The 27,003-nt window shown below is 37.7% G+C and overlaps 1 protein-coding gene across 3 annotated transcripts in view; it reads left to right on the forward strand.

The window, feature by feature from the left end:
- Positions 1–27,003, forward strand: part of LOC149267195 (CD2-binding protein-like protein) — a 134,683-nt gene that overhangs the window by 75,478 nt on the left and 32,202 nt on the right. For all 3 annotated transcript variants that reach the window (XR_016260651.1, XM_089431881.1, XM_089431889.1), the window contains one exon: positions 15,917–15,994. Coding sequence is in view for 2 of the 3 variants with exons in the window: in XM_089431881.1 (XP_089288007.1) it covers positions 15,917–15,994 (78 nt within the window). In the remaining variant the exon portion in view is untranslated. The remainder of the gene's footprint in view (positions 1–15,916; positions 15,995–27,003) is intronic.

Consider the following 27,003-nt stretch of genomic DNA (forward strand, 5'->3'; position numbering starts at 1 on the left):
TCTCAAGTCTTGTGCTCAATTTTAACTCACTGCTATGTGCCTTCTCCATTGGCCTAGCCCTTCTTTTATAAGCTTGAGTTACCTAACCTTAATCTCAAAGTGATTAACAATTGAGATTAGATCTGACCTCATTTGAGATTGACGGTTGAGATTTATATAATTAACTAAAGCAAAAATGTTTGTATTTGATTATATTATCTCGCTTTATCTTACAAAAGAATATTACTTTAATTACTAAATTAATTGTTAAGGTCTATGTTGGAAATCGTGAGGCGAGTATATTAATTTAGATTTCCTTTTTATTTGGTAAATGCTTGTGAAATCTGTTAGCTTCTTATTGGTTTAATTATGTTTTTCTTCATCAAACAATTATCAAAATGTAGACATGAAGATCACAAGAAAAACAAAGAACAAAATATATAGGCTCGTAGCCAGGACAAAACCCCTCTAAGGGAAAAACCCATAAATTTTTCTTCTTATAGAATCAGATAAAATGAGATATCCAAGACCCATGATTGAAAATTTCTACCTCTAGATGCCAAGTCAAGCCTTCCTTCTTTCCTGCAGATCCATCAGCAAGAGACCAACAACAAGAAATGTACCAAGGCAGAACTTCCACAAATTCTAGCTCAAGAAGAAATCCTCTCTTTCAGACTTTGGCCCTCCATTTCTTCTCGGCCCTCCCTGTGATATTTCAAACCACAATATATCAATTGAGTGTGTTTAAATGAGTTCCATCTTCTTTCTATTTATATAGTTCAGAGGGGTGCGAATATACATGTCCATTGGGGCATGGAAGACTTGACATGTAAGTTGACTTGGCACCTAGAGGGGTTTTTCTTTTACAAAAGGTCCAAATAGGGCTTTGATTCTTTAACTCAAAAACCTAGAAGCATGAAGAACATGCTTGTCTAGAAAAATAGTAATAATAATAATAATTTTTCTTTTTATGTTCTTTTGCTTTTTACATTAAATACATAATGGCACAAATTATGAAGACCAGACTTAATTACATTCTCCAATGCTCCCTCTTAACTAGTGAGGTATTCATAATTGTACACTTGGTACAAGGATACTCTCAAATTGAAATATTCTCATAAGGGTCAGATTGGTAAGTAATCTTTGAGCATCAACATCATAACCAATAATGTCAACATAGCAAGGCCTTGACTAACGAGCTCTATCTTTCTACTAGATTAGAGCACAATGTTGGGAGGCTTTATGTGAGACAAAACACTACCTCTTAAGTCATATACCTCATAGGGATGTTCACCAGGTATGTGTCCTTTTAAGACTATTATTGTCATGGATTCCCAATCCTCAAAGAATATTAGTCCTCTTTGACCATTCTTGTTTTGGATAGCTGTCCAATTCTCAAAGAGTGTGAAGCATAAAAATTATGTCTGAAGCGAGAAAACTGATAGCTTGTAGACTTTAATATAAAAATACACGAAGTATTTAAATAATATTTTATTAATATATATAAAATTGTATAAGATGATATAACATGATACAATGAGGCCATGCTTTTATACCTCAATAGGTGACCTTTCGTGAATGGGCATGTCTTTTAGAAATGCCTTTTCACTTAATTTAATGACTATTTAACCTAAATAATATTTAATTATTTAATATTTATATTTATTTAATTGTTATGAATTATATTCATAACATAGCCTCTCCCTTCGGAAGCTTTGACCTCAAAGCTTTAATGCTGGGGGTTTTCTTTTAGAAATGCCTTTTCACTTAATTTAATGACTATTTAACCTAGATAATATTTAATTATTTAATATTTATATTTATTTTATTTATTTAATTGTTATGAATTATATTCATAACATAGCCTCTCCCTTTGGAAGCTTTGTCCTCAAAGCTTTAATGCTGGGGGTTTTCTTCACTTAGTGTCTGTCGTCTCGTCATCGATTCGCCATGTAGCTTATCGGTACTATTTCTTTGTATATATATATATATATTTTTTTTTTTTAATAATAATTTTTTAACAAGTCTACATTTTTTCTGTTAACTCTAATTTTTTTTAATAAGATTTTTTTTTAAATAAGATTTTTTTAAAAATAAGATTTTTTGTTTGTTTGTTTGTTTGTTTATGATTAAATTTTATATATTAATTAATTAAATGATATAAATTAATTAATTTATATGAATTAATTAATAGATTTTACTTAAGTTATATTTAATTATACGCTTAATCGGATGGCTTAAGCTTATGTGCTTAATCGGATGGCTTAAGCTTATATGCCCAAACGAAAAAGACACGAACAAATGGAGCATGTCATTCATTATACGCTTAATCGGATGGCTTAAACTTATACGCCCAAATGAAAAAGACACCAACCGTTGGAGCATGTCGTTCATTATATGCTTTATCGGATGGCTTAAGCTTATACGCCCAAACGAAAAAGACCCCAACCGTTGGAGCATGTCGTTTGACACCTGGTCTTTAATGATGCTGCGTGTGATCTTGTCGTCGGTGCAGGAGCGAAGAACGGTGGACAGGGTTGACATGATTTTGGGGCGCAACACATGACCCAAACGTTACGCTTCTTGCCTCCTGGAGGCGCCTTGAGATGAGATTTGTATGACCAGCGATGCCTCTGGAAGATCAAGATAGGTATCTCCCACCTTCAAAAGAAAGACTGTGAAGCCACCCGGGGCCTTTCTAAACATGTCGAGGACCTCTAGCCTCTCATCGTGCGAGGTGTCACCCCGAATCATGTGTCTTTTCAGCATGATGCCCATTTTTTCTAGGGCGAACAGATTATCCGAGAAGACGATGATCTTATCGTTGCGCGACTCGTGGAATTTGATGAGATATTCACAGGCCATGAGCTTGTAGGGGTTGGAACTATAGAGTGTGTGCTGGACTGCGCGCTTGTCATCCTTCCCAAATCCAGTGAAGAGAAAGAGTTGTAGATATTCACTGAGGAAATCCTTGTGCACAGAGCAAAAGATCTCGTAGCAGGTGACATCTGCCAAGTACCCTGCTTGAACCAAGTCCTGCCAATTCGCTTCGCACAGCTTGGGGTTGATGATGAGCTCTAGATCGTTGATGGCCTCGTCCTCTCGGAGAAGAGTCGCTGTGAGGCCGAGCTTTTGGAGGAACGATGCTGCTGGAGGTAGCGGGGAATTGGCCACAGGGCCGACGTGTTGTGTGCTGTTGCCACTAGTATCTATATATTCCTACTCCATCATCCACCGCATCGTTGGTATTTTTAAAGTTTGTTGTCATATGCTCTAGGAAAATATCTTTTACAACTAGTAACCAATTTATATTATACTCCTTTACATCAATGTTGGCAACTAAAGTAATTGTGCGACTCTTGTCCACTTCAATTGATAGTCCCAAAAAATCTCTGCTCACCTTCTCTTTATACACTTTTACCTCTTCATGCAACCAATGCAAGATTTGGCTTGCTACTTGTTGTAACAAAATTAATGCGAGATCATCCAAACCACATATGTATTCACTTATTGAGTGCACCTCAGTTGCTGTGCCCAATAAAAGACCACCAACACATGGTGTTGGTCCACTTTCAGTAGTGAGGGACTCCTTATGCACTACTATCTTAGAATAGTATCTTAATCTTACGTTCTTTTGTGCTTCATTCCATTATGAAACTTTAGTTTGTACCCTGCATATCACTGTTTTAGGTATATCAAGGTAAAGGAACCAAGCAGATGTGTAGGGAGCCCACGTTGGATGAGAAACTCGGCAAAGGTACTGGATATGAAGCATGTTTTCTAGCTCATCAAGAACTTTGTAGGAAAAGATTCTGTGGCTCAGAGTCAAACAAAAATGCCCCAATACATTCATCGTTTTACTTGGTAAAGCTTCTTGTCCTTCACCTACTGCAATCCCTGTGTATCTTCTCCTGCTTTCTCCATCATCAATTCCTTGTCTCTAATATACAAACCCATTATCTTTCGAAGAATAATCTGTTGTAAGTACACCTCAGAGCTAAGTGGAGTTGGATGCTTTTTCTTTTGTCGTGAAAATCTGCAAGTCTCTTCCTTCTTATCTCCAACCTCACTTTCCATCTGATGTCCTAAATCCCTGTTTATCATATCGACATCACTTTGAATAGATTTCTGATTATGCACAGGAGAAGATTCCTTATTATCCTTTTGGTCCTCTTGGTTAGCTACACTCTTTTCTTGTATGTTACCTTCAGTCAGATTTCTTATATCCCCATCTGTCATAACGACATCACTTTCAACAGATTTCTGATTATGCACAGGAGAAGATTCCTTATTATCAATTTCTGCATTAGTCTCCTTAAAACATATTGTAGCTTTGGCACATGATTTTTCTAAATGCTGAAATACTTCTTGAATTTTATTAAACTGTTCAATGTAATCAGGATGTGAACGTAATGGCACATTGTGCAGCAAACTACGTTCAAAGGCCCGCATGATTATATCATGTGCCATGGCTTTGATACCACTGAAGCATAAAAATTATGGCTGAAGCGAGAAAACTGATAGCTTGTAGACTTTAATATAAAAATACACGAAGTATTTAAATAACATTTTATTAATATCTGTAAAATTGTATAAGATGATATAAGATGACACATTGAGGCCCTACTTTTATACCTCAACAGGTGACCTTTCGTGAATGGGCATGTCTTTTAGACATGCCTTTTCACTTAATTTAATGACTATTTAACCTAAATAATATTTAATTATTTAATATTTATATTTATTTTATTTATCTAATTGTTATGAATTATATTCATAACAGAGTCTCGGTCCACAAGACTACTTCCTATCTTAGATTCCCAATTCTCAAGGAGTACTATTCTTAGATGCTTATCCAATCCTCCAGATCCCATTTTCCCTCCATGGCCTTCACTAGGCGTACCACTGTTAGTCTTGGCCTAGTGCATGACACATGAAGAAGAGAATATAATGTCCACCTCTCAACCAGAGAGGATATCCTCATTATCCTTTATAAACATTTAAGGAGACTTATTATTCCCTCTCAAGCATAGAGGAGATTCCTTACTTCCTTTTGATTGGGAAGTCATAACCACGCATTCTTTTAGTGTGTCTTCATCAATACATCAACTACTAATTCTTCATGGAGATCTTTGAGTAGCTGCATGGCTCCTTTTTCTTTGTATCTTTCTATATAGAGCTTCTATCTTTATGGAGCCAATCTGTGATAAGGTTTAGGCCATCAATATTTCATATCAGTTTCCTCTAGTCATCATCAACATAGGCTTTATATTGCACCAATCGTAGTAGAACTAATCATAGCTCCATCTAATCATGAAAGTGATCTTCATTGTCATCGAAATATACACATTAGGTTATCTCCTTGTACTACTACCTTTCAATTCCAAGGTGATGTAGACATCTTGACCACATAATCCTTCGACGATTACCAAAGCTATCCACTCAATCATGATTTCATTGAATTGAGTCCAAAAACAAACAGTTGTAGATACATTTGCGCCAACTGGCATCATGCATTTCTACAACATTCTTCCAGGTAGCAAAACCATATATTGACTAGATATCCAATATCAAAATTACCTCAATATGATGGCCTCTTGTCAAAATATCAGATTTTACCTAAGTCACCTGACACAGGGATTCATGATTCATAGGATACGGGGATTTGAGTGTCGGATTCAGACATGTTGAGCCCCCGGAACAGGACACACATGATTCATTATATATTATTTTATTAAACATATATATATATATATATATATATATATATATATATTTTTTAAAAATTAGATATCTCTTACACAAATTCTCATTAATGATACAAATTCATTGATTTCAAACATAGATCTTCATCTAGATGTTAGTTTTATTGTTTACAATGTAAGTTACTAACATTATAGCATGCATAGTACATACAAAATTCAAATATCTGCATAAACCCTCACAAACCTCATAAACCCTCATAAACCTCATAAACCCTCCCAAACCTCATAAACCCTCATAAACCCTCGCTCATAAATCCTCACAAACCTCATAAACCCTCACAAACCTCATAAACCCTCATAAACCTCATAAACCCTCCCTCATAAACCTCACAAACCCTCACTTTTTGGGGATTCGAATCCCAAAATCGGGACACAACCGGGATTCGATGGTGTCCTGTTAGGACACGTGGTGTCCCATTTTTGGATTCGAATTCCCATTGGATTGTGTCAGATTCATGGGATTCAGACACGTGGCCTGTTTTGGACGAATCCAGTGTCATAGGATTTTACTTACTGGCTTTCCTTGAGATCAACATTCTTCTGCATGGTCTATCTCCATACTGTACATGAATCCTTCTCCATGCATTCTCACTTTTCAATCAAAGCGCCCATGGAACGAACTAATCAACAAGCTACAATATCGTCTTCCTTGGAGTTGTCATTGTCAACTTTCTCTCTTCGGGAGACCAGACCTAATGTTTGATCAATATCATCAAATGAACTCCCCTTCCAGCCTCTTCACATGCTTTTGCAATATGACTTACCAGGTAGCCAAATCATATCCCAAGTAGATCATAAATATTAGAGTTGTCAAATCATAATAGCCTCTTAGACAAGGTGTCAAGTTTTGCTATTTGATCCCTTTGAAATCAACATTTCTTTGCACACTTTATCTTCATATTGCAACAAGATTCTACTTCATCTTTCAATCATCAATGTGTTCCTGGAATGAGCTTATCAATAGGAAGGTTCCACATCATGTCTATCAAGGTCCTTATAGTTCCCTCTTTCCATCATGCTCATCATTTTTAAGGAGTCATTAACAAGCATGAGTGCTACTTTGCTTTTCCATCTTTCTCATCTCGCTTCCTTTATTTAATATTATGTATATGCAATTTTTACTGACAAGTACAAACAAGAAAAATATACAAATACAAGAGCATGATGTCAATTTTGTCAATCTAGGGTTTTTGGGGCTTCTAAGAGGGTGTGCATCTGGGGTTCTTAGTTGCAAACCTTAAATTTATTAATTTAACCCTTATTAGGGTCTAGGTGGGAAATATCTAGGCAGAAATATCAACTCTTGCTAGGGTTTTACCATATACACTAGATTCTTCTTGCAAACTTTAGCTATCATTGCTCAAGATCTAGGGTGTAGGAATTTACAGAGTAAGTTCCTCAGATAGAACACCAAAGGACACCGTTCACAAACAGATTATAGATCAATACACCAGTATTCTTGACGCGGTTAAAATCCTCAAAGAGGGAAACAGTGCACCACCTGAGCCAACACAAGCACTTCAGGCAATTTATTAATGTAAAAGAAAGAAAATTTACATACGTTTCTCTCATGAATGGTCACCTTACAAATGACCCTCCATGCTCTTTAAATAGAGATCATGGACCAATCGGGTGTTAAGCCGTGGATCAAGTGTCGGTAATATTGAGGAGAGAATGAACCGTTGGATCACTTCATGTCTAGAACATATCGTGACCGTCGGATTGTAAGTTACAAAAGTACATAGTAAAGAAACACACTTTACCTAACTCTATACTAGACCAAGTTATACTTAACTATTTCCTATGTGTCGGAAGATCCTAACATCTCTCCTTAAGAACAACTTGGGATAGGATTGAAGGATGTACAAATATGACACAATAGGAGAAGGAAGGAGGCATTAGAGCCTGTCCCCCCTTAGTAACAACTTCCTGAATTCCAACCATAAATCGAAGTTTAGTAAACTTCGCCTCTATGAGAGCCTTTGTAAAGATGCCTGCAACTTGATCATCGGTTGAACAGTATTGCACTTCAAGAACATGGTCATGAATGAGCTTTCTGAGGAAGTGCATGTGTAGTTCAATGTGTTTGCTGCGCTGATGTTGGACTGGATCTTTGCATAGTTGAATGGCACTTTGATTATCAACTCAAAGTGTAGTTGAATGTTGCTGCTGAAAGACAAACTTTGATAGGATCTGACAAAGCCACAGGGCTTCCTTACTAGCTTCTACGACACCACGATACTCTGCTTCTGCTGAAGAAAGAGAATTGGCACTTTGTTTCTTGCAAGCCCATGTAATAGGTCCAGAACCAAGAGTGAAGACATGACCTGCAGTAGACTTCTGATCATCAGGGTCACCAGCCCAATCAGAATCAGTGAAACCAACCAATAGAAGAGATGCTTCTGCACTATAATGAATCCCAAACTGAACTGTACCTCGAACATAACGAAGTATTCTTTTAGTTGCTTTCCAATGACTTTCATGTGGGTTTTGCATAAACCGAGCAATAAGGTCAACATCAAAGGAAAGGTGAGGATGGGTATAGGTTAGATACAAAAGTTGTGAAGGTTGTGAAGAATGCACGTGTGATTTGATTGCTATATGTTGATGATTTATTTATGACAGGTGTTGAGTCTCTCATTATTCAGTGTAAGAGGTGTTGATTTATCCACGACACAAAAGGATCGAGTTTGAGTCTAAGATCAGGATCACAAACACACTCATATGCAACAACACTTCTACTTTGCATATCGAAATAACAAATAATAGTGAATTAACTAGTACACATGACAAATTTTAACCTAACACTTGTTATATTACAAACTTTAATACAACAATCTTAGGGATCACGTACCAGGGATCATGGCCCTTACAATCATCCCTGATACAAGACAAATTAGGGCTTGGTATCAACAAGTATGATTACCAATCTATCCTTGAACAAAGTACCCTTTACCTACTTGCTGATAGGGCACATCCATAGTCCTTTCCGTCCACATACCTTGAACACATTTGGTGGGTGCTTTGCTTCCTCTATTGCTGATCACAAAACTTCTACTCCCTTATAAAGCGTGCACCTCTAGCTCCTCAATCTACCACTATCAACATTCTCACTACTCTAAGAGTGATCGAACTTTAGCCGAAATAAATCTGCCCACTAGCTGCTCTCCTAGTCCTCCAAGAGTGCCAACTCTTAGGGTCATCACAACTTCCCACTTCTTGCCTCTCTGCTGCTCCAAAGATGACTAGACTTAGGGCTTGGAGGTTGCCCACTTGTCACTGAAGTTGACCCCTTGCAACTCACTAATTAGGGCTCAACAACTAGCCCTCTCAATTGCCCTTTTTTTCCTCCAAAAGTCAATCCCTAGGACATACAACTCTCTTGTTGTGACAAGTCTGCCACTTGTCCACGTCACTTAGGGCTACCCAAACAACCACTAATAGTCCTCCAACCACTATACGTAGGCTGCTCCTCAACTGTCCAAAACCAGTCCTACCATCCCTTAGCAAAACATCAACCTGGAAAGACAAACATACCTCTTCAAGGACATCCCAAACAATCTTGAACTTGCTCACTGTCCTTTGCACAAATTTGAGGAATTTCGACCCTCTTATAGGGCTCTTGAACAATGACATGAGTGCCCTATACTCGACCTCCAAGACACCTACAATACTTGCGTTGCCCTTCTCTATTCAACCTCCTATCTCATGCAGTGTACTACAAGGGACTTTGACCTTCACAACACGTCTACCATAGGTCATGTAAACTCATGAACGAGGCTCGACCCTCCTTTAAAGACACAAAAATATCCCGTGGCTTGTTAAAGAGAAACAACTCCAAAATACATGCACAAAAATGGTTTTTCAACTCTGGCAACTTTCACTTAACTCGACCTATCCAAAAACATAAGAAAAATACCAAACTTCATCATACTCTCTGTTGAGAAATCCTTAGGGAAACATTAGGTTACTTGTTATCTTGATTTCTCTTTACATGACAATTATTTATGATTGTGTATTTGCTTCTTTATTAATGTTTTATGTTCTCATCATCAAACAATCACCAAAAATTATGAAGATCACAAAACAATGAACACAAGATGTAGGCCTAGGGTCTTCGCATATGAGACTTGAAATGGGATATATAACAAAGATCCAAACCCTGAAAGTATCTCCTCTTCCTCGCAAGGCTCTTCTAGCTTAAAATAGACCCTTGCTTGCTTCTTTCCAACCGCACATAGATAGATAGAAGTGTGTGCTTTATTCATGTCCATAGAGGTTGAGTTTCATCCCCTTTTATAGTCTTCAAGGTGCTTGAGTAGGCCCCTTTAGGCCGAATTCAACAATAGCTGGCCGACTTGGTCTTGGGGCCCTTGAGATCATTATAGAGACTAAATAATATTTCTTTTTTCTTGTTACATGTGCCCAATTGAGTCTTTTGCAATATGACAAGGCCCATGACTCATGGAAAAACCCTATGAGCACTCAATGGGTGCTTTGACCTAGGACCCACACAATATTGAGCTTGCTCGTCATCTTGTACACAAATTTGAGGAATTTCAGCCCTCTTTTAGGGCTCCTAAATAGCTATAGGAATGCCCTATACTCTACTTCAATGACACCTCCATTACCTGTGTTGTCCTCCTCTATTCAACTGTCTATCCCCTACACTATACTACAAAGGACTTTGGCCTTCCCAACACATCTACCACAAGTCATGTAAGCTCATGAATAGGGCTCGAACCTCCTTGAAAGACAGAAAGATCCTACATACAGAGAATCAACTCCAAAACATGTGCACAAAATTGCCTTTTTAGCTCGGCCAACAATCACCTAACTCTGCTTATCTAAAAACATAAGAAAGGTGCCAAACTTCGTCCTCCTTTCACTTCAGATATGCTCCTAACGGTCGCCGACTGCCTCAAATTTCTTTCTCCAATCATGTATTGCTCTTGGATGGTTGTGTTCAAATGAGGCCTCCTTCTTTCTTATTTATATCTTTCCTTGGTGCAACAACTAACCCTCTAGAGGGCACCTTTCAAGCCAAACCGACTTGAACATCACGTCATTAACTAAAATAAAAAAATATTTTCCTCATTTGATTAAAGCCTCCATGGTTGCCTTAGGTCCCCTTAGCTCCTTTAAGTGTGATCCACTTGCAACAATGAATAAAAAATTTAATACTCCACTTGGTTTCACGCCCACAACTCTGGGTGCAAAGCCCACTGCTTGGGTACACTTGCCCACAAAGACCAAGTGGGTCAAGCTTCTCCCAAACCCTGTAACCTAGGGTGTGGGAGTACCTCTAAAGCTACATAAATCAATAAGAGGTAGTTGGCCTTTGAGTTTGACATGAAGGATCTTGGCTTGATGCATTATTATTTGGGACTGGAAGTATTGTAGAAGCATGAATCTTCCTTGGTCAAGGAAGGTATGTTATTGGGATCCTTCAGAAGTTTGGCATAATGGACTGTAAATCCATGACAACTCCCATGGTGACTAATTTGAAGAAGTGGAGAGACTCTGAATCTAATTTGCTATATCCATCCATGTATCAACGGTTGATTGGCTCATTGATGTATTTGGTTAATATGAGGCCCGACATTTGCTTTGTGGTGAACACGTTGAGCAAGTTCCAGGTGGAATCGAGACATGAGCATTGGATTGCAACAAAACACATATTGAGATATCTACGTGGTACTGTAAACTATGGTTTGACATGTCTCAAACAATGATGTACAATTGTAGAGATATACATATTTTAACTGGGCTCTGCTATGATATCTTGGATGAGTACGAAGCAAAAATATGTCGCACTCAACACTGCAGAAGCAGAGTATATCGCAACCAATGAAGCTTGTACTAAAATAGTGTGGCTTCAGAAGTTGTTTGCATGATTGTTCAACCAAGAGTTAGAATCAGCCATGATATATTATAACGATCAAAGCTATGGGAAGCTTTCAGAGAAGTCACAACAAAATCAAGTACCACTACATCCGTGACATGGTGTAGAAGAGAGTAGTAAGGCTCAAGTACATCTCCACTGATGAGTAGACAACTGATATTTTGATGAAGCCTCTGTCCAGAGAGAAGTTCATATACTTTAGGGACAAGCTAGGGCTTGTGGAGATTTCCCCTCTAGTTGAGAGGGAGTGCTGATATGATAGCATCATGGACAATCATTCTTCTTGTGTCAAAGATGTTGACTAGTTGGGGAGAATGGTCCTAGAAACTCAGGTTCACTCAGTTGAGTGCGTGGCTTTCAACATCAGGCTCAATCTCTCCAGCCTCTCCAAATAGGATGAGGAGCTCATTTAGCATCAAGCCCAGTTGCTCATGCAGAGTGTGGCCTTTGGATTTTCACCGCAAGTTAAAGAGATTGACCGTGGTGGTGAATCAAGACTAGTCTAGGTTAGGAGTATCGACCAAGATTATAGGTCAGTGGTACTGACCAAAGTTATGATGACTAGTTGATGCTAAATATTATGCCATGTGTCAGGATTACCATCTAGGATTATGGGTCGGTGGTACCGACGAGTTGTGGCAACTAGTTGATGTTGATCTCATAGATGCTGATGATTTACCTTATGTCAGATATGTTGACAAGGTTGATGATGATTTGTTATAACCTTTTCATAGAGAAAATTTTCAACTTGAGAACATCTAAGATAGTCATTACGAATACCTCCCTAGTTAATAGGGATCGTTGAATTTTTTTAACTATGGTTGACCTTCATAATGTATGTTTTGGCCCTTGATGTATTTTATTGATCATTGTAAAGCATGTTCTTCATGATAGAGTCAAAAGGAAATTATATTTTTGAGTCATGTCCTTATGGACTTTTAAAAGAGAAAAAAATGATTTTTTGGCTCCAAAGTTAGTCAAGTCAGCCAAGGCAGGAGACACACCCATTCGACCCAACATATCACTATATAAAGATAGTTCGACCTCCTCCACAATGTAACAATTCAATCTCTCTCAACCAAGAATCTTTTGGGCATCCAAGCGAAGGACAAGAAGGAGAAGGAGGACAAAATGGGAGGACAAATTCATCTCTTTCTCTCTCTATCTAGCTCACACGTGTGGAGGATGTCTCTCTCTCTCTCCAGTTCACATCTTTTTTTGGGCAGTTGCAATTACAGGGTCAAAATTCTGGGTTTTTCGCCATTTACTGAAAGGCTGAATTTCAGCCTAAGGCAGATCAAAAGGTAGAGTTGTTGGATCGGATTGGAGGTTCAACTTGGAGGGTGTTGACTAGGTTTGACCATGGATTTGTTGAAGGTTAGTTTGACCTAGTTGTTGACTAGAGGTCTAGGTTTGTCTCTTGTTGAAAAGAAGAATTTCTCGATTGAAAAGGTTGCTAGGTTTTTCCCCCTAGTTGGTATTCCTAGGGTAAATCTTGTGCTCTCTTTGTGCATTGTGATCTCTACTGTTCTATTGCTTTTATATGGTTAAATTTCTTAAGTATAATTGCTTAATGATATACTTGAAAAATTAAAAGAAGATCAACATCATTAGAAGTATTTATCAGTTTCAGAAATATTGTGCTTGTATCTTTTGCACTTAAAAAATCAACAATTTGGAGGAATATTTCGACTTCTAATGGCTGCTTTCAGCGTCCATTGCTCAACTACTTCGTCAATGAGGTCTCCAACAACTAGTTAGACCTTCTAATAGCTAGTTGACTTGTCCAATGACTAATTTGAGTTGACTTTATCCTTTTACTAATGCAACTTGGCCACCTAGAACTTGGTTCTCCAACGCCCTTGGTTATCTAAGAATTATGGCACTTGGATTTGGCTAAACTAACCATGCTATGAATGAGGTCTCTCTCAGAATCTCCAATTCTTGCCTAGTGTTGCCACATCATCACCTACCTTACCACATCATTTGCAACATGTACAAGTCCCATAATGCCTTGAGGAATATTTAGAATTTGACACATGGGTATTGTTCCTCTTGTTTTATTAAGTAATGCATGTATGATTCTAACTACTAGTTGACCGGTCCAATGATTAGATTGAATTGACTTTGTCTCTTTACTAACTCGACTTGGCCATCTAGAACATGGTTCTCCGATGCCCTTGATTATATGAGAGTTTCATCACCTAGGTTTGGGTAAATTGACCATGCTTTGAACTGCGTCTCTCTTGGAATCTCCAAATCTCGCTTAGTGTTGCCACATCATCACATGCCTTGCCATGTCATCTGCCACCTGAGCAAGTCCCAAAACATGTGGAGAAATCTTCAGATTGTAACACATGGGCATTTTGTTCCTTTCATTTTGCTAATCATTTTCGATGTAATGCATGCATGATTTTGCTCAACATTGCCTCTATTTCACTACTTGTAAACCTGTTTGAATTGCTAACTAAGCTTGACTAAGCTGTAACTAGCTATTGCCACTTTTGATTGGAAACCTAGAATGTGGCATGGACTCCTCTCCTCAAGTTGAACAATTTGAGACCAAGTTGACTTTATGACCATTGAGACCACGTTGCATTGGGAACTATGTACTACCTTGGGAAAGGTGAAGGTTGTGAAAAATGAGACTGCCATGAATGAGAGTTGTCTGAGGACTATTGCACCAAAGCCAAGGCCACCTATAGACTCTATAGATGGTAACCATATGGTAAAGACATATGTACACCTTGATGCATGGTAGACTGGCCCATACACCAATGATCACCCTTACAAAAGCAGGCTTCCATAAAACCATGAGTCCTCAAGTAAGATCACCTAAAGCTTTCCAATCCCATATTGGACGAGATGCACTTGAAGTGAATTGCAAGGGATCAACTGTGTATGACCAAGACAACAAATAAAGATTCTGAGAACAAGACAGAGGCCTGTGATACCTAATACAAAACCTCACATGGTTGTTACGATGTTTTGACTAGTGACCTGGGCTTACAATGGTGGTGATAAATGCTGAAAAAGTTTTTGTATGTACCTCTACTGACATGCGAGGTAGCAATATCCTTAATCAAAGTTTGGATCTCTTCCTCAATTTATTTAGGCTCACCAATTGGAGCCAGTAGTTCCACAATCACGCTAGGTTGTAATCACTACTTTAACATTCCCTGGTTTTTCCTTGAAAGCATCATCAAGTTCATGTTTGAAAAACCTTGTGGTTGGGGATTGGGTGTTCACAATTAATTGTTTACTATCGGTTTCATGACTATCTTCTTGGCTTTAACAATATTTTGCATGTGTTATGAAAATGAATATGGAATAATACAAATAATAAATAGTAATAATAAGTATTACAATATAATTAATAATTATGAAAGGACATGTCTCAAAGGACGTGACTCTTTATAAATTGGCACTCCTGCTTAGGTATATATATGGGACACCAACTGCATTCTCATCATCATATTTTCTACTATTGCTCATATATATATATATATATATATTGTCCACCTGGATTTCTTTATATTCCAAACATTTTGAGTATTTTATGTGAGAACAAACTTTGTTTGTATCAGCATGCATATTTATCATCATCATAAGCCATATAAATGATGCCTGAGGCTGAATTTATTAAATGGACAAAAATAGAGATATAATCTGATCCTTGTGGAGTCTATGATACTCACATGTGCACCTAGCTGGTGAAAATTGTATTTACATGGTTGTATTTATCAGTTTCCATTATAATTAGCTACACTTCTGCCTAGTTCTTATTGTAATGCTATTGTATTTATTACATGCATTGGTGCATGCCATTGTAAGGTTATTTCTTTGCACCCTATTTGAGCCTCGAGTGGTGAGGGGCTTTGAGGTAATAAGGGGATACCTTGTGCCTGTTGTTACATCGTCACAGGTTGCAGTCCCATATGAGCAATCTCCTTGTCTAGTATGCCTATGACAGTGAGACTAGCGATTGGTGGGAGATTTGGTTGGCTATATTACATTTCCTGGGTTTGATGTGTTATTTGTATAAACATATTCAACATGGAGAAGAGATGCATTTTCCCAACCACTTCTTGCCTTATGAGTTATAGAAACCACATATATTTTATTGTGACTAGTCCTTAAATAAATGAATATATGATAGTTTTAAGATATTCAACTCAAATATGTTGTTTCAAAGTAGTCCTGACAAGAACGTAATTCTTCATTTTGACTTTAGATTTAATGCTCCTGAATTCTGCCCTGGCTGCAGGTATTACTACAGCAGCAAACTAGGCTACTATTATGACACAGCTACAGGGCTTTTCTGCAATGCTGTGTCAGGAAGATGGTACTATACACTATGCTCTCTTAGTAATTGTTCTTTGTTGTTTACATGTCAGAGAAAAAGAGATACCTTTTAATATCCATATATTCTGAAAGTAAAAAAGACTTGGTACATTAAATTACAACAGGTACAAGTGCAGTTAAGGTCACTAGTAGTAGTCATTTTTATTTTATGAAGGTTCTATCTGTACAGGAATCTATTCGTGCTGCAATGAATATTCTTTGGGTCTATTGGCTGCTTTTGTTTTTATTTTTTGGCACAAATTGATGGCTTCTTTTGCTTGCTATATTTTTAAAAAATATGTCCATGGAAATGTGCTTCACTTGAGTTTCTGTTATTTGTTAAGAGTTATCTAGTTAATAATGGTAATTTGGACTATAGACATGGGCATGTTAATAAAGTCACTGTTTTTTTTGCCATTTAACAAAGCACTTCCTGCTCCAGTCTGTAGGAAAGGGTAAGATATTCCATAGGAATATGGAACATGTCACTTGTGGGAATTGAACCGGGGTGGGGAGGATAACAATCATTCTACCCAACCACCCAAGATAAACCCAATTGACAAATAATTTAACTTTTTATTTATTTTAAATCATGTTTTAGTGTTGTATTGATGACTTGAATAATATTTGTCATTTTAAGGATTATGCATCTATGGATTATAGGCTAAGACTCCTAAGAGTTTTTATCATTCCTTTAACACAAAAGTACACAAGCTCTCTTCATTTTACAATCTAAGAAGTATTTGTCTCTTCCAATTTTTTTGTGTTCTTGGTTTCTTTGTGTCTGGCCTCTTTTTGTTATATACTATTAGAGCCACGGTGAGAGGAAGTTGAAGCAAGTGGAGGCCTAGGGACCGCATAGATCAGTGACATACAATGTGTTGTTCCATACACACCAAAAAATCAAAGGGATTACGGGGGGGGGGAGAATTCCAAGTAGGTTTTGTTTGTGGCTTTTTAAAGGCAGGTTTGCTTTTGAAAAAAGAGAGAAATACTAGGGTCATTTTTTTGGTTTTAAAAGATGGGCTAGTTTATTTGTAGTTGATTTAAAACTAGGTTTGTATTTAATGCTGATGCGGCACACTGAGTTGGCAGTTGGCAGGGCGATTGATGTGGAAATTCACTTGGTAGTGTTGACATGGCACGCTAATAGCTATCCACATGGCAGGTTTACATGTCAGAGTTCCACAAGTTGAAGGCCATGTGTCACTTTGAGTTGATAGGGTCCTTATGGTAGTGACAGTCTCTGATCAATGCAGTTGGTTATATATGGCTTGTGTGATGAGATGTCAGCACATGGTAGATTTCATTTCATAATGGTTACCGGATCCGTGGGGCTAGGAAGTTGGATCCGCGGATCCCCGGATCAGATACGGATCCGGATCCGCATCCATTGGCATCCGCACTGTGCACTTTATGAGTCGCTTTCAAAAATAATGAACCTTTTGTAGTAAATCCAAACCTACAAACTCATGTTTTCTATGGTGGCTGCTTGATTGATTCTGCAAATGAAGGTGTGTTGGTCAAACCAGTTGGGTAACAAAAGTTTGTCAGAACATATGTGCGTCATACGATTATTCAAATGGACATTTAACATATTATTTAACATTGATAAATGTCTGTTGGAACATATGTGCGTCATACGATTATTCAAATGGAAATTTAACATATCATTAAAATATTATTTAACATTGATAAATGTCTGTCAGAACATATGTGCGTCATGCGATTGTTAGCCTCCAGGGCCCACATAAATTTATTTTGCCCTAAAAACACTTAATATGGATTTTAAATTCCGAGCTTCCAAGTGTTTGATCTCCGATACTTTATCTTATTAAATTTCTAATCCAATTCATTTATTTAAATTCCCAGCTCCAAAGTGTTTGATCTCCGGTACTTTATCTTATTAAATTTCTAATCCAATTCACTTTATAAATGAATCTAAATAGTTTTGTTCTTTAATTTAATTTATAATAATTATATTTTTTTATAATAGGTAATTTATAATAATAATAATAATAATAATTTTTATAATAGTTATTATTATGTTTTATCTTATTTATAAACTATTTAATTTGTATGAATACTTACTATTTAATACATAAATAATATATCAATTCTAAGCTCATTAATGGAATATATTAATTATTTTATATAAGTATCACATTTTACAAATATATATAAACTATATATTATAAAATTTATAATTTTTATTTTTAAAATTAAAAAAAAATATTTATAGGATTTGTACTTGCCATTTGTTTCGCGTATCCAGATCCTGACTTTTCAAAACATTGGCGGATCCGAATCCGATTCCTGGTAACATAGGTGTAGGGGCAATTCCCATCATTTGTTAAAGAGGTTGGGGTGGTGGCCATTGTTTGTAAGGGGTTGCACCCTGGTTAACATCCTTGACCAAGATGTCAGCTACGGAGAGAGCAAGAATAGTGCCTAAAAGGAAGGGCAATGAACCCTATAGGAACCACACCAATGATGAGGAAATGACACCAATTGTAGGGCACCAAGGTTGAGGCCACCATCAGTGCAAAGGTCAAGGCTATTCAATGTAAGCCACTTCACTAAAAAAATGGAACACACGTAATGCATAGGTTACACAAAGAACTATTGCCAAAAGATATTGGAAGACCACCCAAAAATCTGTTGAAAAGCACCAAAATACTGAGAAACTGAGCAAGATGCCTAAAAATACTAAAGCATATTGGAAAAACAATTAAAATGAATATTTCATAAAACAATGCTTTTCACCTGTCTTTTTGGCAGACAAGCATGCCTGACAAGAAGAAATTATTCAGATGTCAGTCATATGAAGGCCTTTTTGAGTGAAACAAAAGGCATACCCATCTGAAATGAGTGTTCCTAACAGAATGATTGCAATTTCCTCAAAATGGCTGGATTTGGTTGTAATAGAACAACAACATTGGAGCTTCAAGAGTTGATAATGAATGCCATGAAAGTCCAATTTTAGTTCTATGAGAAGGGATTTGAAGCTCTTCAAATACTTAAGAAAATTACCAGGCCTGGTTGTATAAAAAATGAATAGATCTTCAACTCAACTTAGAAAAAAAACATTTGTGGTTGTTGCAAGCTACCTTGTCCTGCGTACAAAATAGGAGTTAACCTAAGAAACTCTTTGATACAATGTAGTGAATTAACATTTGGGCAGATCAAATTGTGAAACACCGAAGGGAAATAGACCACATGTATCAATGATTAAGACTCCAAGATTCAAAGAAGAGGAAGTGACAAGAAGAGATAATGCATTGTCTCTCCACTGGTCTTCTATGAAAATGGTGCATAAGTATTCATTCACAGCGTTGTGTTGTGTTGTTTGGCTATGAGTCTACAACAAGATTTGATACACTTGGTTACATGACAAATATTGGCATGACCAAGATTTTTCCTACATGATTGGTCCATAAGATAAGAGTATGCAAGAAGGAATATTCACATGTCTACAACAAAATGCCATTTACCACTTTGATCCATGCCAATAGTTGATTGTTGCAATGCCATTTTGTGTTGATTATTTTGCACTAGTTTGCACTTTTGATACAAGGAGTTAATTTATTTTCCCACAGTTTTGGATTTGATCCGAAATGGATCTGAAATAGCCAACGGTTGTAAGACTCGGTAGCTGGAAAAGTAATGTAGTAATTAATGAAGGTTAGATAAAACGTAAAGGAGAATGGAAATGTTCAAAGTTAAATGAGACAAAGAAAGGAATAAAATTAATTAAAACGGAAAAAATGAAAATAGGAGAGGAAAAGAGGGACAGGAGTGGGAACTAAAAGGTTGGCCCCATTTCCAACTCTCCCATATATCCTTGTAGCTTGACTCTCAAAAGGTCTTTTGGGCCAAAGAGGTGAGGATGGACAGAGAACCGTGAGCTTTGAGAATTGAACAACCATTTTGTTGAATTTTGTTAATATGGTCGGTCTTCGTAATCATTAGTTTATTATACATAATCATAATCATAAGCATGTTCTTCATGGGCAATTTTTTATTATTATTTATATATTTGTCAAAAGAAAAATCAGAAGGCATGTTCTTTATTACCTTCTCAAAAAGAAAATTTGAATTTTAAATTTCAGTTTATGGCTCCACAAGAAGATCAAGTCGGCCCTCTTCCTTGTCAAGTCGGATCAACCCTAAAGAGGCACCTATTCATCCCCCAGGGAGACTATATATAAGGTCACTTGATTTCCTTCATTGAGCAATTCACATCTCATCATAAAAAGATATATTTCCTCTCCCTTATGTGAAGAAGGAAAAAGAAAAAAAGATTGAAGCTAGAAGAAGAAGAGATCTCACACGTGTGGAAGATCTCTCAGTTGCTTGCACGCGTGACAAGATAGGGCTACATTTTTTGTGTATAGATTCTGTGGAGGAGTTTGAATATACTGTGGAAGAGAAAGACTTTGATTATGCCTTTCAACAAGCTTTCAAGCCACTGTTTTGGAGGGTTGACTTTGATTCTTGGGGAATTGTTGGACTAGTTCGCTAGGTTTTTACCCCATGTGGGTTTTCCCAGGGTAAACTCTTGTGTTCTTGTGTGGTTGTCTCTTTATGATCCTCTAGCATTTTGTTTTACTGTTGATATTCCTATGTGTAATTGCTTTATGATGGAAATGATCACAAGAAAAAGATTAACCTAATGGAAATCATAAGAAGTAATTATCAGTTTAGAGGATTCCCTAAAAATCAACATGGTATCAGAGCCTTTGGTGAACGAGCAGCGGTAGTTCAAGAAGCCCTTTCAAAAGAAGGCTCTGATTTCCATTGTTTGTCTAAAGAAAAGCTACTTTCACATGTCAAATTCGTCATCTCTGCTCATGTCAAAATTGTCATGCAATCTATATGCCCTTTCAAAGGTTTGTCCTGGACGTGAACTAGGAACATAAGTTTTGTTTAAAGTATGATCTTGTGCTAGGTACAGGAAAAAGGATTGAAGCCTTGTTACTGATCCTCAATCAATCTACCTCAGTAGGCCAAATGCCTCAGACCTTAATAAGTCGATTTTAATCTCAAGGCTGAAAGTCCAATAAGGTCTCAGGACGTAGGTGAAGCAACCTTATCAACCAACATGTTTTATACCAATTATTTGTCTCAATTCGAGAAGCCTTAGACATGGTCTCAAAAGCCAAAATTCTCAGAAGCTAAATTTGGGTTCATGAATGACCTCAGAAAGGTTCGAATTATCACAGTCTACACTTTGTTTAGATGTCATTTGGAGCATACCTCGTTCAAAAGGATCGAAGTCTTAGTCTACTGGATCAAAAGACCTCAAAGTTTGTGGTCGAGAATCCTCAGAGTGTAACGACCAAAAGTCATTTATGCAACAGAAATCTTTAATATACTTCAAAGACGTAAATGTCCATTGTAAGAAATGTAACTATATATTTAATATTGTAGATTGAATTGATGTAATATATGAAATGATTACAAATGAGAATGAGGGCCTGCTCATATACCCTAAGGAGGTGCCCTTTCATGAATGTTCATGTCTCTAGGACATGCCTCTTTATTACTAACTAATTAACCATTAGTTAATTAATTATTATTATATATATGTTTATTATTTTTATATGAATTATAAACATAACATTGCCTCTCTCTTCAAAGAAGCTTTATTCTCAAGCTTACTCATGAAAGGTTGGATCTATTTTTCCTGCTTGCTGCGGAATTGTCATCTTCGTTGTTCCAAGACAATATGATGCTCTGAGTGATAGACAAAATTGTCGTACTGAGAATGGATTGGACCATCCTAGATTAATCTTATGTGGAATCCTCTGATCTCTAAAAATTTGTGATGAATAGTTATCGTAGGATTGGATTCTGTAAACTTCAGTATTCTTGGGAACATAAATTTGTCGTTTATGTTTTGAGTGATACTGGTATGTAGATTGATTGGAAAGTCTGCGCTTGTGATCAAATGTTGATAAATAATTCTTCTAGTTGGACTTTCCTTTATCATTTTGGTAGCTTCCTGATTTCCTTTAGGTGTTGTTGTTGTTGAGTTGGCTACTGAATCTTCATTTGGAAAGTCTATTGTTTGAACTACAACTTATGAATATGTTTTAACTTCTCTAGATCTCTTCTTCTTTACTTGTGATATCGACAGGATCATTTTTTTTTTGTTGGTTCGTATTATCTTCAACTTGGATTGAAACGACTAACGACTTCAATACGTCGTTTTGAAGTTGCTCTAACTTCTCATTTAGTGACTTCTTCTCATTTTAAAGATTTCTCTTCTTCTTTACTTGTGATATCGACAGGATCATTTTTTATTTTTTAATCTTCAACTTGGACTGAAACGACTGATGACTTCAATACTTCGTTTTGAAGTTGTTCTAACTTGTCATTTAGTGACTTCTTCTCATTTTAAAGTTTTTTTATTTGCGTAAGTGTTGTACTATGAAACAACCCCCCCATTTTTATCTAGCAATAGCTAGCATTTGAGCAAAGGGAAACATAAATTCTATTACTGCAACAACTGATTTATTTCACCTACTTATTATTCCCAATAAGTTATTTACGAACTCTCTTCAGTAAATATTAAAATAAATTCTACTGCAGATATTAGATCATTATATAGAAGTAAACATATGCACAAGAATCAATCACATCAACACAGTTATTTTTGGACAATTGTCCCCGAAGAAACCCAATGCGAGAAAACCGGTGCAGCGGAGGAGGGATTTTATTAATCTTCAGCAGCAATCGCTTTTACAGAAAAATTTACATAGACACTGGGATAAACCACCTGAGGCTTTTCTCCGAGACTTTCTGACACCTTGGAGAGTTTCCTTTCTCTACTGCGTCAACCCTGCGTCACTCTGCGCAGCTCTGCTCCCTCTCTGCGTCATCCCTATGTCTCACTGATCTGCGTCTCCCTCTGCGCTGTCTCTCAGAGTCCCTGCGTCACTTTTTCTGAGCTCCCAGACTGCTGCTGATCCCCTTCTTCCTCCACCTTGCAACTCTCCCTCTGAAATCGATCTCCTTCTCTTTGAGAATCGATTTTCCTTGAGATATTGAGTATCTGCTGGTGTGTCTCCAAATGACCCTCAAGTCTTCTCTTATACTTTTCCTGTTGATGAATCAATCGCTGAGATTAAGTCGCTAATCAATGGCTAAGATTAAAACAGAATTGATCCTCGTCTCTTAGAAGCTTCTCATTCTTATCTTTATTAATAATACCCATTAATATTTTTATTTTCCTAAGTTTAGACTTAGGAACCCATTAAAAATATTAATTATTTAATAACTCCTCTTCCGGATGGAATTTCTCAAAACGATTTTTGGGTCTTGGAGATCTCACGTGCTTTAGCCTTTCCTCCAAATTTAAAGGCTAGAGCACATCCGATGCTACCACAAATCAACACTCCCTCTTAGCGAGGGATGCGCTCTAGTATTTCTCTACAACTGAACATGACATTGCGCCTTCCGCACTGGTACCTATGCTGATGCTTGGCCTGCTGCCTTACATCATTTGCACTGCTACTTCTTGTAATGCTGCCCATGACATTGCCATTGCCATTGCCATTGCCATTGCTACATCTGTACTGCAGCGCCCTCTCAATCTGCTGCATCATGCTGCCCATAACACTGTCACTGCTAACTGTTGCACTGCAACTTCTGATACTTATCCATTTCTGTTACTAAAATGGATTCTTTACCATCGCCATCTTCTCCCTGAAATAAACGAACTTTGTTCTTCCTAGGGCCTTCGTGAGAATGTGTGCCACCTGTTCTGTAGGAGTGTAGCTGAACTGTACAACTCCTCTTTGGACATAGTCTCTGATAAAGTGACACTTGATATCAATGTGCTTTGGCCGATCATGAAACACTGGATTCTCAGAGAGCTTGATGCAACTCTGACTATCACACATGATCTTGGTCGCAACCATCCTTTTATTGAATAGGTTCACAAGCAACTTTCTGAGCGATGTGGCTTCGCATGAAGTTGTGCTCGCGGCCATATATTCTGCTTTAGCTGAGCTTAAAGCTACGAATTTCTGTTTCCTACTGCACCATGAAGTCATCCCTGATCGAATGTTGAAACAGTACCCAATGGAACTTTTTTGTTCTACTGAACTTCCAACGCAATCTACGTCAGTGAACCAAGTCAGCCTGATGTCCTTGCCTCTGGTGTACAATAATGCATGCTCGACTGTTCCTTGTATATACTTGAGAACATGTTTGGTTGTTGCCCAATGCGCCCTCTTAGGTTCCACCATGAACTGACTTAGGGCATGTTGACAGCTTAACAAATGTCTGGCGTGGTATTGACCATATACATTAGGGATCGTATGAGTTGCTTGTACAAGGTGGGATCAACATCTTTGTCTTCTGAAGCATCAATCTTCTTTCAGTTGGTGATCATTGGAGTAGCCATAGGCCTACAGTCCTGCATCCTGAATCTCTTCAGGATTTCTGTAGCATATCTCCCTTGTCCAAGGAAGATCTCACCCTTCTGCTGCCAAACTTCCAACCCCAGGAAATAGTGCATCTGTCCCAAATCCTTCATGTTGAATTCTGTGGCTAGATTCTTCTTGCAGTCCTTGATGAGCCTGGATGATCTTGTCAGGAAGAGATCATCTACATATATCACTAAGACTAGAGGCTCATTCTCTACAACCAGATAGTAGAGATTGGGATCTGCATCACTCTTGACGAATCCCATCTTCTTCAAGTAGCCATCAATTCGACCATACTATGCTCTAGGTGCCTGTTTGAACCCATACAAGGCTTTCTTCAATCTGCATACATGAGATTTATTCTCATGTGTCTCAAAACCTTCAGGCTGTTCAATGTATACTTCCTCTTCTATTACCCTGTTCAATAATGCTGTCTTGACATTCATCTGATGAATCTCCCATCCCATCTGTGCTGCAAGAGATATCACGGTTCTAATAGATGTATACCTGGCTATTGGGGGGAAGGTCTCTTCGTAGTCTATTCCTTCCTTCTGAGCATACCTCTAGCCACAAACCTGGCTTTGTATTTCTCCACACTGCTGTCTGTAACATATTTGATCTTGTAGATCCATCTCGAACCTACCACCGATCTGTCTTGAGGCCTGGGTACCACTTCCCAGACATCATTCACCATTATAGAGCTATATTCCTCCACCATTGCATCCATCCATACTTGATGCTGAACGACCTCCTGAAAACTCGAGGGTTCCCCAACCCGAGCTACTAGGGCCTGGTATCTGTCTGGCTGTTTTCTCTCCCTTTTATTGTTCCTAGGTGCACCAATGAATTCTTCTGCATCCCATAGAATCTGTCGAAGTTCCCAACTCGTTCTTCCTCTGGTAGTAGGCTTATCTGTCTGCTCTTCCTCTTCCTCTAATTCTTCTTGTTCTGAAGGAGAATTTCTGGTACTAGTTTTCGCTAGTTGAAGTGGTTTGACCAATGGCTCATCGTTTGACTGCTCTTCGGAAGACATTTCTTGAGATTTTTTGAAAGCTCTATCCTCCATGAACTTTATATATCATTGAGCTACTACCTTCCTGCTCCCCAGAAGATAGACTCTATATGCCTTAGCATTCTCACTATATCTGACAATATAGCCTTTCTTTGTAGTTTGATCTAATTTCTTCCTCTTCTCCTCAGGTATACGACAATATGCTAAACTCCCAAATATCCTGAAATGACTGACTTCTGGTGTCTTCTCGATGAAGACCTTCTCTGGAGTAATCTTTCCCAATGCCCTATGAGGAGTTCTATTCTGGACATAGACTGCCGTGTTGCATGCTTTTTCCCACAGGAATTTTGGCATATCCTGATCATACATCATTGCCCTAATTGCTTCTACAATAGTTCTGTTCTTCCTTTCTGCTACTTCATTTTGCTCTGGATTGTAGGGAGCTGTACACTCTCTTTTGATGCCTTCCCTAGCACAAAAATCGGTGAAGTCCTTGTCAACATACACTCTACCGTTGTTTGAGCGCATCATTTTTATCTTCTTTCTTGTCAGATTCTCCACTGGAGCCTTGAACTCTTTGAATCGACCAAAAACCTCATCTTTGGTTTTCAAAAAGCAGATCCAAGTCTTCCTAGAATGGTCATCGATGAAGGTGATGAAGTATTCGACACCACTAAGAGCCTTTGTGGACATCAATCCGCATATGTCTAAGTGTATCAATCCTAGTACACTCTTGGCCCTATTTTTACTTCTTGGAAACACTGCTTTGGCATACTTGCCTAGAGCACACCCTCTGAATACATCATCTCGTTTAGTACTAAGATCTGGAACTCTTGTTACTGTTTTTTTGAGAATTCTCAGAGCCCCATGGTGTAAGTGTCCCATCCTTTTGTGCCATAGTTCATTCAAATCCTTGTCTCCATTACTGCCTATCAGTGCCATTGGTGATTCTAGCTGTAACCTGTATAACCTGTTACTTCTGATTCCGATCTGGACCTTCTTTTTCCAACTCGGGTGTTTGACGTATACTTTCTCCTTGATGAAGAAAACGTCATAGCCCTTGCTTTGAAGTTGAGATACAGAAAATAAGTTCATCCCCAGTCCTAGCACATGCAGCACATTGGTAGCTCAGAACCGATCTCCTGTTTATGTTTGAAAAACAATAGTACCTTTCCCTACTGGAGTACACTTTGCCTTATTCCCCATGGCGATCTGAAAATTCATTCTTTTTTCTTGATAATCTAAAAAACATTCTCGGATTCCTGTCATATGCTCGAGGAGGCAGAGCTTGCTATGCAAGCAACTTCTTCCAATCCGGAGCCAACATAGAATAATCGTAATTTCTGTCTCTTGTGCATTCTTCTAAAAATCTACACGAGTCTCCTTGAGTAGATGCCTTTGCATCATGCTCTTGACCCATAATCGATTTTCCCTTCCTGTCGCTGAATCTTTGCTCTGATACCATGCGAAAATTTCTAAACATAAATTCTATTATTGCAACAATTGATTTATTTCACCTACTTATTATTCCCAATAAGTTATTTACGAAATCTCTTCAGT

The sequence above is a fragment of the Pinus tabuliformis genome, chromosome 6 (genome assembly GCF_031772625.1).
Source record: "Pinus tabuliformis cultivar Carrire ecotype Pingquan chromosome 6, CPIR1, whole genome shotgun sequence".
Lineage (NCBI taxonomy): Eukaryota > Viridiplantae > Streptophyta > Pinopsida > Pinales > Pinaceae > Pinus > Pinus tabuliformis.